General features: G+C 37.3%; 1 protein-coding gene across 6 annotated transcripts in view; it reads right to left on the bottom strand.

The window, feature by feature from the left end:
* Positions 1-13,961, bottom strand: part of LOC138042778 (tuftelin-interacting protein 11-like) — a 14,045-nt gene extending 84 nt beyond the window's left edge. Inside the window, exons 1-9 of one of the 6 annotated variants that reach the window (XR_011131083.1) lie at positions 13,474-13,961; positions 12,813-12,857; positions 11,564-11,671; positions 7,092-7,131; positions 6,759-6,816; positions 4,912-5,043; positions 2,694-2,981; positions 2,125-2,245; positions 1-2,027 (exon numbers count right to left, since the gene is read on the bottom strand). The exon at positions 1-2,027 is cut by the window's left edge and continues 84 nt beyond it. Coding sequence is in view for 2 of the 6 variants with exons in the window: in XM_068888779.1 (XP_068744880.1) it covers positions 1,981-2,027; positions 2,125-2,245; positions 4,912-5,043; positions 6,759-6,816; positions 7,092-7,131; positions 11,549-11,671; positions 12,813-12,857; positions 13,474-13,618 (711 nt within the window). In the remaining 4 variants the exon portion in view is untranslated. Of the gene's footprint in view, positions 2,028-2,124; positions 2,246-2,693; positions 2,982-4,911; positions 5,044-6,758; positions 6,817-7,091; positions 7,132-11,548; positions 11,672-12,812; positions 12,858-13,473 lie in introns of those variants that run through there. The other 5 variants (XR_011131080.1, XR_011131082.1, XM_068888779.1 and 2 more) reach the window with 5 other exon arrangements.
* Between the last annotated feature and the right edge of the window lie 1,039 nt (positions 13,962-15,000).

The following is a 15,000-nucleotide window of genomic DNA, read 5'->3' as shown; positions in this document are numbered from 1 at the left end:
TTTTGTATCTCATAGATGTTCAGATTTTCAATTACATGGCCGCTCAACCTCGCGATTGTGAAAATCAGGTTCACCCTGAAGTCACAATAGATACGTTTCTCAGGAACCCGACAAAGAAGGCTTCCTGACCTGACAGATGAAATGTAAATATTCAGTTAAATATTACAATAAAATTAAAAAAACCAAAGACTGAAGTTTCTTGGCTAAAAAGTACGTTGTTTTACTCTGATAACATTCTTTCCCGTGGTTCATTCAGTTGACACAAGGTGATCACGTGCACCTTTACTCAAGAGCGTGTTTGTTATCTATAAAACTGAATTTATTACCAAATGGGGTCTGCCGGATTGTGCCGGCATAGTTTTGAGCATAATACTATATCTGGAGCATCAGGCATAATGCTGGCATAATACTAGTACTTTTGGAGCATAATGCCTGTTTCTGAAAACTGTGAGAGGTGTATGCAAATTGCGCCATCAACTCGCTCTAAAATGTACAAAGTTGATAGGAGTGGGAATATTTTAGGAACTTGATACCTTAGACTCGTTCCCAGTGCATTTTGGTATAATCCAAAGCCTGGTTACCTCTATGCCAGGCTTCCAAGCTCGTATATAGTTCGTGGGATTTGCATCATGGCAGAATCAGATAATTCAGATTCTGCTACTGGTGATCAGCCAGGGACTGCTTCTTCACTTACAAACCAGTCAAATGAACAAGTCACAAATGTTCTACAACGATGAAATGATATATGAAATGGACCATAGCTTCACTTTAAATGTTCTACAGTTGTTGAGAAGAGCAACACCCTCGACATTTGCACGAAGTCGTGTTGTCATTCGCAAGACTAAGAAGAACATGGAACGAAGAGGACCAGGAAAGGCGGGTGTTAAGACTTCTACAACTGTGAAAACTGTTTCAGTACAAGCGAGGATGCGTAAATTCAAAGGTGAGCCTTTTTGTGAGAGTAACCGCAAACTATTTTGTAAAGGCTGTCGTAAAGTTTTGGCTACAAAGGCAAGTATAATTAAAAGGCATATTACTTGTGAGAAGCACAAGTTGGGTAAAACAAGGCTCTCCCAAAAAGAAGCACGTGAAGCCATAATATTGCAGGCCATAAAGAAATACGACAATGAAGTACGTCCGGAAGGGAAAACTCTTTCCGATGAACAGCGCGTTTATAGAGTTACTAGTGTGTACTAGTAGAGGAGGGAGGATACCGTCTTACAACTTCCCCACACATGCGTCAACTCATTCCACTCATAAGGAAGGAAGAAAAGGAAAGAATAAAGAGTGAGATTTCAGCATCTAATGTTGCTGTTATTTTTGATGGCACAACAAGGCTTGGGGAAGCTCTGGCAAAAGTGCTCAGGCACGTTACAGCTGACTGAAAAATTAAACAAGCGCTTGGTCGACTTCAGTTACTAGCGAAGTCACTTAAAGGAGAAGAGTTGGCCAGAGAGAACAGTTCTTGCTTAAAATACTAAAAGACCTCAAAATGGGACAGGATATTACAAAATAATTAAAGGTGTGAACGTGTGTGCCACAGGGCCTCTGCTGGGGCGACATGTGGGTAACCCTCAAATGGGCTTAATGACCCCCCCCCCCCCTCCCCCCACTTGAAAAAATTAACTGGAACCCTGCAGTTCAATACCACCCAATTCAGTGCCTCCTGTTTTTGTGTAACACGTACCACAGGCAACCCAGTGTACGCTTTTCGAGCGTCTTGGTGGTCTTAGTGCTGTGCCAAACTTTGGGTGTTCCACGTGTTTGGCGAGTCTTGCACGACCATCGTCTATCAGATCTGGAGTGGAGTTTTCTTTAAATGATTACAACTTGCGATCGTTCTGCAAACATCCACGTTGCATGCAGCACTTTTTTTAGTGACTCGAGGATCCTGTTTTGCTGTTTCAAAGGGAGTCGTGCATTCTTGAGCAGTTTGTTCTTCAGTGCTTGTATTTTTTCGTTTGTTCCTGGTGGTGCAAATTATGAGAGCGGTTCTGTCCCTGAGGGTGTACATCGATCCATTATTTCTGGAGAAATGAAAGGTAATATTTTACACATTACACTTTAATTTTCACAGATTAAAATTGATGGTGTAATTACAAGCCAGCGAGGGTTTGCGCTTACTGAGTGAATAATTACGAAATAACGTTTCCATATCAAGAATTATCATCAACAATTCGTCGATTTCGTCATTGTTGTGATCCTCTTCTTGTTCTTCACCCTGATTGTCTGTGTCTCTGCAGGCCTGACGAATACAAAATGATGTTTTTAAAACACCTTCAGGAACTCAATTCCATTATATAATTTATCTCCTTTCCAGCAACATATTTTTTTGACAATTTTTGCCATTTTGTCTTGAAAAATTGCTAAAAATCGGCTAGTTCCTTTTCCTTCGAAGAGATAACTTGAAATCTACCTCTTTATGGTACGTGGGTTTAGGTCCACAACAGCTTTTTAGCTGCCTTCTATTGACCTACAATAATGTATGTACGTATGTACGTATGTATGTATGTATGTATGTATGCATGTATGTATGCATGCATGTATGTATGTATGCATGCATGTATGTATGTATGTATGTATGCATGTATGTATGTACTCGTGCAAACTTGTAACAAAAATTCCAGTGACAGTGGCTCTTTAAGGAAAATAGCTCATTTAACCTTGAAGGCAGATCATAGTTATTTTATTACCGAATTTGTTCTTTTTCCTTTAGACTCCAAGATGGTTCCTAAAAAGAGTATTTTCGTATCTCCAAGTTGGCCCACATGCTAAGGTGCCTCCAGTATGGGATAGGAGGAGCATGCAGTGGAGTTTCCTGTGCTCGCTCTTCTTGCCTTGCCATCTGCGGTTGTTCTTCTGAGCACAGTTAGACTGGTTGGGGATCGGAAGTACTATTTCTTTTAACTCTGCCAGCTGCTTGTAGACCTTTCCCCCACAAATCTTGGCTGTTGTGAAGTCATCCCCACCCATCCACAGTGCTGAAATTTATTATCAAAAGCATCTGGTATATATAACTTGGCCCTTATTTGAGTGCAAATTTGCCTTTACTGAGTGCAGAGATGAAGGCTTATCAGGACCTATTTTAGTTCCTCTGTGAAACGGAAACTTGATAATTATAACTTGACATAACTTTTATTTCGCCACTGAGGGCTTTGTTTGATAGTTCAGTTGAAAAAGGTTGTTTTGTGTACTTACTGAGGATTGAGATAAATGCCTTTATACAATGATATATATTTACCTACTGTATGATTTGAAAGGACTTCCTTAATTGAATTAGCGATTTTTCTATTAAGGAACCAACAAGTGAATGGTACACAAAATTAGGAGAAACTGTTGGTTCAATAGACAATATTTGGAGACATAATTATGTACCCAGTTTAAGTACTAAGCTCAACAAGTTGTTTGGCTCCACAAGTTTCAGTTTCAGGCCAGGTACCCGAATTCACCCAGGTACCGGTACACAACCACAGTGTTCTTTGGAAATTGAATAGCTTATTGAATGCCTGGTTGCTTGAGAAGAAACTTGATATGTTTCTTCTCTATATTGGTTCAAATGCAGTCACTAACTGTCCATTGTGGATAAACTGCAGACTAACTCTTCTTTCAATTTATTCTTTGTTCTATGCAGGGCATCAAAAATGGTGTCACTTATAAAATGTTAGTTTAAAGGGTTTGTTAAAGTTATTTCCCATTTCATATGGCATTGTGGTTGCCAGATTCACTCACTTTCAAACTTATCATGGAGACATAAATCAATACCAGTGAATAGACACTGAAAAGTCAGTCCCTTGAATTGTTGATGGAAAATTAATTGAAATGCATATTGAAACATCAGTTGAGGAATATTTTTTTTCATTCCCACTTTGTGAACCCAACATACATTGCTGCAGTTTGTTTATTGCATGGTCATTCAATGTCTTGATGACATCAAATAAGGCCAGTTTTTTCTTCTAACTTCTTTCCCCAGTGCCCCCTGAGAATGGAGTTGATTTGGTTTTGCCCAATGTTGAAAGATGAAACAATGCCTAAACCAGCCGTATGGAATACTTCATGGTGCTTTTTTACAAACATGGGCATGAGGGTGCTCGTAAGCATCTGAGCATTGTTTCGCATGCTTAAGTGTTATTATAAATAATTTATTTCTTTAAGAGAGTCTTCTTTTCATGTCGGTCATTCAAAAATTGTTGGAATCGCTTGTTTGAGCTGTTGGATGAAGGGGGCAGAACATTTGATGAGGCCTCTCGGGGAGGGGTCCTTGTTCCCTTTAAATATTTGCTTGTGTTTCATTGTTCCCCAAATTACTTTCAAACTTGTCAGTCCCAGCTTTTTGATTGCTAAAATCTTCCTTAGTGAGCTTTCCGCTGAAAAACTCACGAAGTCTGGCTTTCCCATGTTAGGGGACGAGGTTTTTGTGCAAAGTTCATCAGCGGCTTCCTTGCACCTTATCAAGGGTGTTCCTTCGGGCAATGGTCAGTAACAGTTTTAAAATTCATGTGAGTGCAATCAATAAAGGCCCAGAAAACCATTTAAAATATTTTGTGGCTGTTTTTTGTCAAAAAACTTGGGTTGTCGGCGAGCAGAATTTGAATGTAAGCTGTTGTGCTTTGGCTGTTATTTGTGCTTTTTCTAACTATTTTAAGACGAATTCAGGCTGATATTTTTGAATCAAGTGTAAGAAGACGGCAAAACAGTATTGATAATGTATTTAATTAGTTATGTACACCAAGAGTATACAATAGCTGCATTATCTCATTACTAATTCATGAACAACTACAAAAGAAAATTAATGTTTTAAATATTCATTAATGGTAGTATATCTGATACAACTTTCTCCTTATTTCAAGAAACCCTTAACTGTTCGATTTTATTGGTGACAAACCCATTTAAAACATCAAAGATTAGTTTTACCTGCTGTGCCTTCTTGCTTCTCTCAGGGCCATAAATCCCCAAAGCACCTCGACCTTTACGTTTAAAAGCCTCCACAGGCATCACAATGCCCTGACCTTCCTTCCCAAGACCTTTGCCAGGTTCATAACCCATCTGCAGTACAAAAAGGAAATACACCTAAATTACTAATGCCAAAACGACTAAAAGGTTATATGTACAGTGCAGCTCAGAGACCAATATATACCCTAAGCAAACCAGTATATACCCTAAAAATGTGGATGCACATCAACACATATGCAAAAAGGTTCATTAGTATCTATGAGCTGTCTTATTGTCTCTTTTTGGTGCCTTGTCTTTGTTTACTCTCAATCGTCTGTGATGCAAATAATGTGGTGAATGTGAAAATAATTTGCACATTCGCTGGTGGGCTCATCATTAAAAGAGCAAAAATTTTAAAATATGAACATAAGCTGATTCTAATGGCCCAAAGTCCTTCTGGCTTGTTATTTATTTCAAAGCCATCATCAAGTTTACTTTCAGGGAAACAAGCTATCAACTAATTCCGCATAAAGAGCTTTTTAACATCTAAATTTACATGAAAGCGTTTGAGAGCCAAAATAAACAAGCTTAATGAGGGGCATCTGTTACTTAAAGTGCATATGACACAAAATGTTTTATTAGCTTGCTCAAAAGAGCTTTCAAAATGATGAAGATTTTATTGTGCTAGCAGTCTTGGTTGCCGAGTTATTCAAGATTTTGATTTATGCAAATTAGAGGACTTGTGACGTCACATAGAGGACACAAAATTATGTAAAATCACAAATATATAATATCTTTGCAAATACTACGTCTGAAGGGTTGATGTGCTACCAGAACTACACATTGTGATAGTGATTATCATGTCACCATAGCAACATACTCATTACCAGACCGCTACCTTCACAAATGAAAAATGCCTTCTTTGTTGTTCTAGAGTCTAACAGACTTCATTGTGCTTGTGCTGTGTAATGTCCATATTCACTGAATGAACATCAAGAGCAAATATTAATTATAGGGAAGGGAAACTCTGATTTTACCCTTTGAATGGAGAGGGCCTGAAGCTTATCGTGTTGCCATGGAAACGTCACCAAGGGCCATATCATGGAACTTTGTGGTGAGCACAACAAGAAACAGAAAAAGTCTTCAGAGGTATTCCATTTTTTTGTGATTTTACATCACTTTGTCCACGACATCACAAGTCCTCTACATAAAGCAAAATCTTTAATAACTTGGTAACCAAGAGTAGCTATCACAATAAAATAAACACCACTCTTCATCATTTTCAAAGCTCTTTTGAACAAGAGAACAAAAAACCTTGTGTCATATGGACTTAAATTAATTAAGTAACCTTAAAGACACAACTCATAAGCAAAGGACTCATCCATAGCAGTTTTCTACAGACCTTCACTATTTAAAACTGACTATTTTGCCCCTTCAGTCATTATTGTATTATTTTTTTGTATTATTCTGTATTATTATTTGAAAGACATGATGCTTAATCAGATGTACTGGTGATTAGTAGAGCATTAAATATTACCATTTTGGTAGCACAGCCACTAATTTCAACCAAAATATTATACAGTCATGATTTTGCTTTCTTTTCACGATTCTTTGCAATAAAACAGTCTACTTATTTAATACTAGTGCTCATCATTTTTTTAGATCTGGCTTGCTTATTTAACCGTTTCACCCCAAAATAAAGCGCACTGAACCAGCCATACTTAGTAATATTTTACTCTGTCTAACGTCAGCCTATTTTACTCGTCAATGGGGAACTCCCAGGCATCAATGAGTTAATCATGAACTTAAATGAACATACTCTATATTACCTGTTGAAGCATTTTCATTCCAAATCCTTTTGTGTATTTCTCCCACGAACCAAATTCCCTGTTAAAATGACAAATATATAGCTAAACAAAGTACTTTTGTGCAGCCATTGTCTAATTAATAAACAAATTAATAAAAACATAAAAATTATATTAAAAACTTTTTTCAGCACACACCAACTTATTATCCATCACAAAATATTATTAAATCTGTGAAAACCATTTCCAAGATTTATTGGGAAAAAACTACTTTTAAATATAAAGAGAAGTTAAGGTTGCATAAATCAAGTCTTCAAACATGACAAAAATATGATACAAACTCAATGATCTTCTTACTTTCCAGTCTTATGCATTTTATTAGCAAACACTTGTGTGCCTACAAATCAAAAAGACAAAAATAACAGAGTAAAATCAAGTAACTACCGGTATGTCAACAACAGTACTATGAATATTGCAGATTTCACCCGAGGTTGGTGAATTTTAGTAGGGTTAGGGTGAGGGTTAGACGTTTTATCGGTGGGAGGTGAGGGGATGAAAATGTTTAATTAAGGACGTTCGCGCGAAAATTTTTTTTCAACATTGATTTTTTTCTGAAACTTTTACCACTGTAAGATGATGAGTTAGTTATGTCAGAAATGTAAAAAAAATGGGGGGTCACCAACTTCCTTTTGGAGAGAACATGCCCGGAAAAACACCCAAAATGTGACAAAATCGGGCTTCGTTAGCGAATAAGGCCAGTGTCTGTAAACCCAAATATATTGCAATTAAATCTTTGAAGTAAAATCTTCTCTGCCAAATATTGTTTAAGTGGACTTATTAGGGTAATTCCACGGTAATTGAGACATACACTTGTAAAAATTAGCATTCACTTAAAGGACAGTATAACTGTATATCTAGACTCATTATAAGATAGATTGTTATGAAATTGTACTTTTTGGTTGTCAGCGGAATGATTTCATGGCATAAATTATCATTAATTAATCAATTCATCCAGTTTGGCTGTCACAGAGGGGACATGCACAAATGACCGTGGGAAATCTATCTTGAGAGGAAATCTAGTAAAAACTGTCAGGACATTTACTTATTTACTTAGACTTATTAATTTAATGATTTTTCCCTGATTTTGTCTGAAGAAAGAGATCAAAGCCTATGTCCAAAATTGAATTGTCCCCTCCGTGACAAAAATAGGGATAAAAATTATTATCTCTTTAAAGAAATTGGTTATAATTGCATGAAATTCTGTTAACAGTTGAAGTATGGGCTGACAAACTTAGAAGTTGAGAAGGAGTTCTTCTATTTCTCTTTTCTTAGGATAGGAGTGAAAACTGTAAATGTCACGGAGGGGACTTGTGTGTCACAGAGGGGACATTGTGTCACAGAGGGGACTGTTCTGTCACAGAGGGGACATTTTTTGTGACCAAAGATTGTCACGGAGGGGATCTTTTTGTCACAGAGGGGACTTTTTTGACACGGAAGGGACTTCACTGTCCAGAACGGACATATTTTTCTTGGAGGAAGAATTATTATTTTGAAAGAGAAATTACTGCTATTGAAGATAAACTGTTTTAATCATCCATAATCTCCTCACATAAAGAACAAGAATACTTAAGTTAGCCAAAATGTGCAGTTAATCAGTGGAAATATTGGATTTATTAAGTTCTCATGAATTATTTCGTAATAAAGAGCCGTTGTAGAGCAGTTCAAAATGAGTTCAAGCAAAGAGAGGACAAAGAAATACTGTACAGGGAAAGACTGAGGGAAAATGAAGAAAAGTATGAGGTGGTTAAAAAGAAGGATAGAGAAAGAAAGAAAAAGGATTATTTGAAGAAGAAAGCCAATCAGCCTGAAGTTTTGAGAGCCAAGGAAAGAGAGAAGAAAAGAAGGCAAAGGAAAAAAAATAGCAGACTTGATCAAGAAAACAGGCAAAACTTGTAGTCAAGTAAGCCCTCAGACGTTTGGAAAAGCACTCAGTAGAGCAAAGAAGCACCTGCTAAAATGCCCTGAAAGAAAAGTGCAAGTGTTAGCAACGATTGTTCAAGATCTTTCCCCAAGAAAACAGAAGGCGGTCGTGGATTTGTGTGACAACAACTTTAAGCGAAGAAAAGAGTACAGCAAGGACAGAAAGAAAAGATGTGATGCTCTCACTGATGATGAGATACAACAAGTGCAGAATTTCTATTTAAGAGAGGACATCAGCAGAATGCTTCCAGGGAAGAAAGATTATGTGTCTGTCAAACTAGTTGATGGTAAAAGGGAACACAGGCAAAAGAGGTTGCTATTGTTTAAAATTGGAGAAGTGCATGAGCTTTTCAAGGAAGAAAGAAATGTTCAGATTGGCAAATCCAAGTTTGCAGAATTCCGGCCACCCCATGGCAGGTCATACCATCATCTGCATTTGACCATGAGGTATGCATTTGTAAGTATCATGGAGTTCAGGTAGGGAGGTATTACGCAGTTGACTATGTAACCACCTTCTATTTTGGAAGAGTGATTTCTGTAGCAGACAGCTTTGTTGAAGTTAAATTCTTGCACAGCAAAGGCTCCACCACCTATGACTGGCCAAGAACTGATGATGTGGACAGGGTACACTGTAGTTGCATTTTTTATGGTCCTGTCTTACTTGTGGGCAATCACCCTTTTACTATTTCAACTCAGCGTGAGGTTGAGAAAGTGCACCTTTTCATTAGAAAGCAGCACAAACTTTAAGCAGTGCATGCTAATAAAGAAACTTGGACGAGTGGTAACATGAAACTGTCTGAAAAATATGCTGGAAGTAATCTTGACTGTACAAAATTTTATCACATTAGCCATTGCTAGTAAAACTACATGTACACCATTCATACAAGTCATGTTTGTACACAACATGGAAGATCTGCATAGGTCCATAAGTTTATATTCTACTAGCATGGTAATATGTACACTGACATTTGCTTTCATAGAACAGTGTACATCATATACAATTGACTGTATTGCAAGTTATGTTCAGAAGTTGTTCTGGCCTTTTTTGATGTACGGCACTTTCATTCAATGAACAACTTACATTCAAAATCATCTTACATGATTGTACTGGTAGTTACATCTGTACATGCATAAATGAGGTCAATACTTTCAGGAAAAAAAATTATCACCTCAATTCTGTGTTCAGTCATTGTTGAGAGAGAATCGATCGAGACACTTAAATTATTGATGTATCTGAGCTGTTTGTATTTTCAGATTATACAAGACTTTATAAGACTTCATGGAAGTTGCAGATTGAAAAGTGTCTTGTCTTTGTTAGGACAAGGTCTTAATGAGCCTTACATTACAGTACAGTGTTGTCTTTTTCAATTGCCTAGCTTGTCAGAACCTAATATTTCTAAATAAAATAAAACAAAAATAATCAGAAAGTGACCCTGTTTGAGAAGGAATGCATTATTAAGAGTGTGCAACATTTTTACAGATACATGTATATATAATACACCTCAAGAAGGTTTTGGATATAACACTAGACAAGTCTAGTATCATTGTTTTACTTAAACACTTTGCTACAGAGAAGATTGCAGGGTGGCTATTAATGACCGCTATCTATTAGACAAGAGGTACCCTCCGTGACAGTCCCCTCTGTGACAATAACCGTGATCATTCATTATTATCTGTGCTGTATCAGAGAGCAAGAATGTCTTTTCCATCAATGCAGTTTAATTGTTGATTAACATAAAAATCAAATGTGCACTTAAGTGTTGTTGCTGCCGGTTTACATTCACAGGATTTTTAGCCTAGTTTTTAAATTTCAATTTTCTTCCAAATTGGTTTTCTGGTCCCCTCTGTGACAGATTGAATAAAGGACTAAATCTTGCCAGATGTGGCAGAAATAATTTTGAAAGGATTTGATAAAGAAGAGTGACATCAGTTATTTAATCATTACAAGTCCACAGTGAACTAAACTAAATTTGGCAAAAGGAGCTATTTATAGTATTGTTTTCTGAGATGTCCCCTCCGTGGCATGCAAAATATTGTGGAATTACCCATTAAGTGAATTTAGTGAACTGGTGAGGTTCCTTAAAGATCAAGTTCGCATTTAGCGACCACAGTTTCACGCGCCTTGGCGCCGCAAGATGGCAGGATTTGATGTCCCATGGGCAGAAATCTTGAAATTTTTTTTAACTTCCCACATTGATTTTTTGTTCATTTTTGGACAACGTGGAGATAATTGTAAATAAAATCCGTTTCTGGAAAGAAAAATTGGGGTCACCGAACGTCCAAGACCGTTAAATCCAGGCAAAGCTATAGCAATGGCCTTTTGCCCTACCATTTCTCATTTTATTACTTAGCGCGCGCGCTCATGTATGACGTGGCGTGTGCATTTGCGTGCGCAGTAAGGATGCGCAGAAACAATTGGCGAAAACAGTCCTTAATTCTCCTGACCTTGTCTCTGAAACAGCCATTGCTATTATAGCAAGCAGCCTACACTCTGATGAATGTTCTAAGACAAATGATGGAAGGGGTTGAGATGATTTTACTGAAACCTTTCACTTCTCAAAAGGAAATAAAGAATAGTAAAGGTAAAAAACAAACCAGCAAAGACCAAGGCATTCTAAATATGCTATCCTGTAAAACCCAAATCTGCCTTGCTGGGTTACAGGAAGCCCTGCAGCACAAGTGAGTAGCATCCTTATTATGGCAGTGGTTGCCCAACAAGCAATGGCCCAAATTTGACTTTGCCTTAATCATCACAGTTTTAGCCACATTATGAGTTACAGGTTTATAACCTGCTGAGTATTGTAAAAAAATTATTTTTTGTGGAAAGGAATTACCCAGTGCGCTTGCACCTTTTTTTATTCCAGTGTTTTTAAACAATTTCTTCTCTTTAACAACAGGAGAGCTCCTTCCTGAACCAGTTCCCTTGTCACTTGCACTGCTGCCGATGCTACCTGTATCTGATTTTAAAACAAATTAATCACTCATTAATTTAACAAGGCAGCAACTATAGGCCTGTTTCCATTTGTTGCAAGACCAAAAAATTGTTACATCTACCATCTAAGTAAATACATTGACATCAGTAACTGAATTTTCTTTGCAATAATCCTGATGTATTGGTGTACAGAATTACCTTTATGTAGAGTGACAAGAATAACATTACTGAAATTAATGTTTAATTGCATGCAAGTAAGGAATGTGGAAGAAACTTTTCACGAGGCAAAACATGTCCCAGGATGCGTAAAAAAAAAGAGATCAGTATTGATATTTACTGTACAATGGTAAGCTGGCAAACCACTGTAAACCCTAAACAGATCTATCAAAAACAAAAATTATTGCTTCACACATGACATATGTCAAGAAGGAATTATAGCTTTATTAAAAATGGCTCAGAAATTAAAAGGGCCTGTGTGAGCTAGGGATAAAACAATGGAATACATAGTTTGGTGGCTCACCCTGTGTTTACACTAAGAGCATTTACCAAAGTAAACAATAACAACCATAACAATAATAACCTTTGTTTTTGGCCACAACTCGTTCATGTATGTAGATTGTAACAACATGATTGAATGGAGGTCCCATGATTTATGAGTTAAATGGTCAATGAGTCAATGCATGAGACTCACAGTTAATATAGCAATAATTTATTGATCAAGCCTAAGCCCTCGTTTCAGTGATTAGGCCTAAGCACTCTCTGAAATTTTTAGCTTTCATTTTATGGGAAAAGGAAAAAAAGGAAAGGAACTTTATTTAAGTGTCTAGTAGATTTAGCGCTGGAGCACTAATTGGGGACACTGTAAAGTGAAATTAACAATTAACACAACAGGGTAACGGCACTAACTCATCGACTCATTGACTCATGACTCATTGACTCATTGATTCATTGACTCGTAAATACTTGATACGCGATTGAATGAGACTGGCGCAATGTGAAATACTAAGCTAACACAAGCAGATACATCTGTCATCTCGATCTTGGTTACCAACCTAAACCATGGCTGATCACAGCGTAAATCAAACTTTTACCTTGGTTAACTTTCTATTGTCTTGGGCGGTATTTACCGCGATATAGGTTGTTGTTTACACACACAAAACATTTACCTGGATAAGTAAACTCCAATTGATACCTTGGTAAAATGCTTGAGTCTAAACATAGAAACAGAGATTCAACATCAGTGCCAGTAAGATGAACTGCTGGCTTGTGACTAACCGAAGACCTGCCAAGCCACTCAAACATTATTTGTGAAAAGAAGTACCGGTACCCTGCATTATGCAAGAGCAAGCTCTTTGGTGGGTCAACTCTACTTTTCAAACTGCTGCATTATTTCAAATTCAACAAAAGTGATGAGATTAGCAGATCTTCCTTTAAGCACAGAACTGCCTTGTGCTGGAATCTCCTCTCCAATTCTTTTAAAAACTGTTCTTAGTCTTGGTTCTTTTAAGAGACTAATTACGGAAAATAAGGACTTCCTAAAAGCTATAAGTTTTCAGAATGTGTCTTGTGGTATTTACTTTAAATCCATGGATTTTAAATACTTTTTAAATATATAATTTTTGATGTAAATTTATTCATTTTAACTTATTGTTAAATTTCTATTGTTCATTCTCCAATTTATTCTTATTGGCTTTGTTGCACAGGTCCACATCAGGACTTTGGTCTTGCCAATATTTATAACCTGCTTTAAATAAACTATGTACGTATGCATTTAAAATGATAATGATGATGATGATGATGATGATGATGATGATGATGAAAGCTTACCATCATCATCTGTATTTTTCTTATCTTTTCCCTTTTGTACAATTCCACCACTCACGAAATTAATTGGCTTGGAATAATCTTTCTTTCTGCGCCCAGTATATCCTACAGGACCGTCGTCATTGCCAGAGTCTTTGTCTGCCCACATGGCATAAATTGCCTCTTCCTTGGTCTTTTTTCGTCTTCTAGCCCCAAAGTCCCTGCATCAGATCCATATATCAGTTATCTCAAAATTCTCTACCTCGACGTCGTTGTCCATTTTGCAAAAATGGAAACTCCCGGAACAACCGATCTACTAGCGAGATATAGTAACGATAAAGGTCCCAAAAGTTACAACACTAATTGATAACAACTCTCAGCGAGCCTTGCAGTAGTATGCAGATCGTCCGCCCTTTTTTAAAAGGTTCTTAAGCGTGGTGATACAACAAGTACCTAAAGATATGAAAGGAGACTGCTGAGCACAACTCGTGCGTTTTCAGCTGCCCACTGATCCCCACTGATATCAAACCGAGCTGAGCATGGGCACAAGTGCTTTACTTTTCACGGTTAGTATATCATGGGTGACAAATTACACCTTATAATTAGGCGCCCAATTTCAGCGTTAATTTATAATTTCACATGTGAAATTACAAAATTGCCATGGTAGCATCTCTTGTATCTCGATCAGAGCCAAGATGGCGTCTAGATTTAAGACAGTGACCATTGAAGAAGTTACGAAATTAAAAGAAGCGGCAGAAAATTTAAATACGTGAAAGAGCACAATTGACTGGGTGAAAGTTTTTGAGAAGTGGTGTGACGAAAATAGCCTTGAGAAAAACCTGCAGATGATTCTTCCCGAGCACTTGGATAAAGTACTCGAGCGATTTTACAATTACGGTTGTGAGCGTAATTTGTCACCCACGACATTAAAAGGTAATCAAATGGTTTTCTCGTGAAATTAGGAAATAATTTCACTTGCGTTTTGTCAAAATTCTGATAATTTCCCTCGCCTAAAGGCTCGGGAAATTATCAGAATTTTGACACAACGCGCGTGAAATTATTTCCTAATTTCACTCGTCGCCATTTGATTACACATACTAATTGCGAGGCCCGAAATTGCCTCACATACATGCTAGATTATATTGTAATCCAGGGCCTGGGGTCCGTTTCTCGAAAGTCCCGAAACTTGACGGGCCATTTTCGGGTGTCACAATTCCCTTTGTATCTCAAGAACGGAGAGGATTCAAGTCGTCAAATCTCACAGTTATTTTTCTTTTTGTTACCTTGAAAACATGTTAAAAGATCGCCTTTCCAAAGCAAGCGGTTGGTAGTTTCACAAGTGGCTTTTCGGGCCCGAGACGTTTTCGGGACTTTCGAGAAACGGGCCCCTGGTTGTTAAAAAGCCGTTAATTATGCTACGCATATTAAGGTACGCCTTACGTGACAAAATATCAAGTCCGCTAAAAAATAAAACAACTTGCACAATTAACACTCAAGTTGAATACATGAATCGCACAACAAGAGAAGTGACATAAATTGCGAGGAATTTGA

This window comes from Montipora capricornis, chromosome 3 (assembly GCF_036669925.1).
Source record: "Montipora capricornis isolate CH-2021 chromosome 3, ASM3666992v2, whole genome shotgun sequence".
Lineage (NCBI taxonomy): Eukaryota > Metazoa > Cnidaria > Anthozoa > Scleractinia > Acroporidae > Montipora > Montipora capricornis.
The sequence above is the reverse complement of the archived record's forward strand: the minus strand, read 5'-3'. Positions and strand labels throughout refer to the sequence as shown.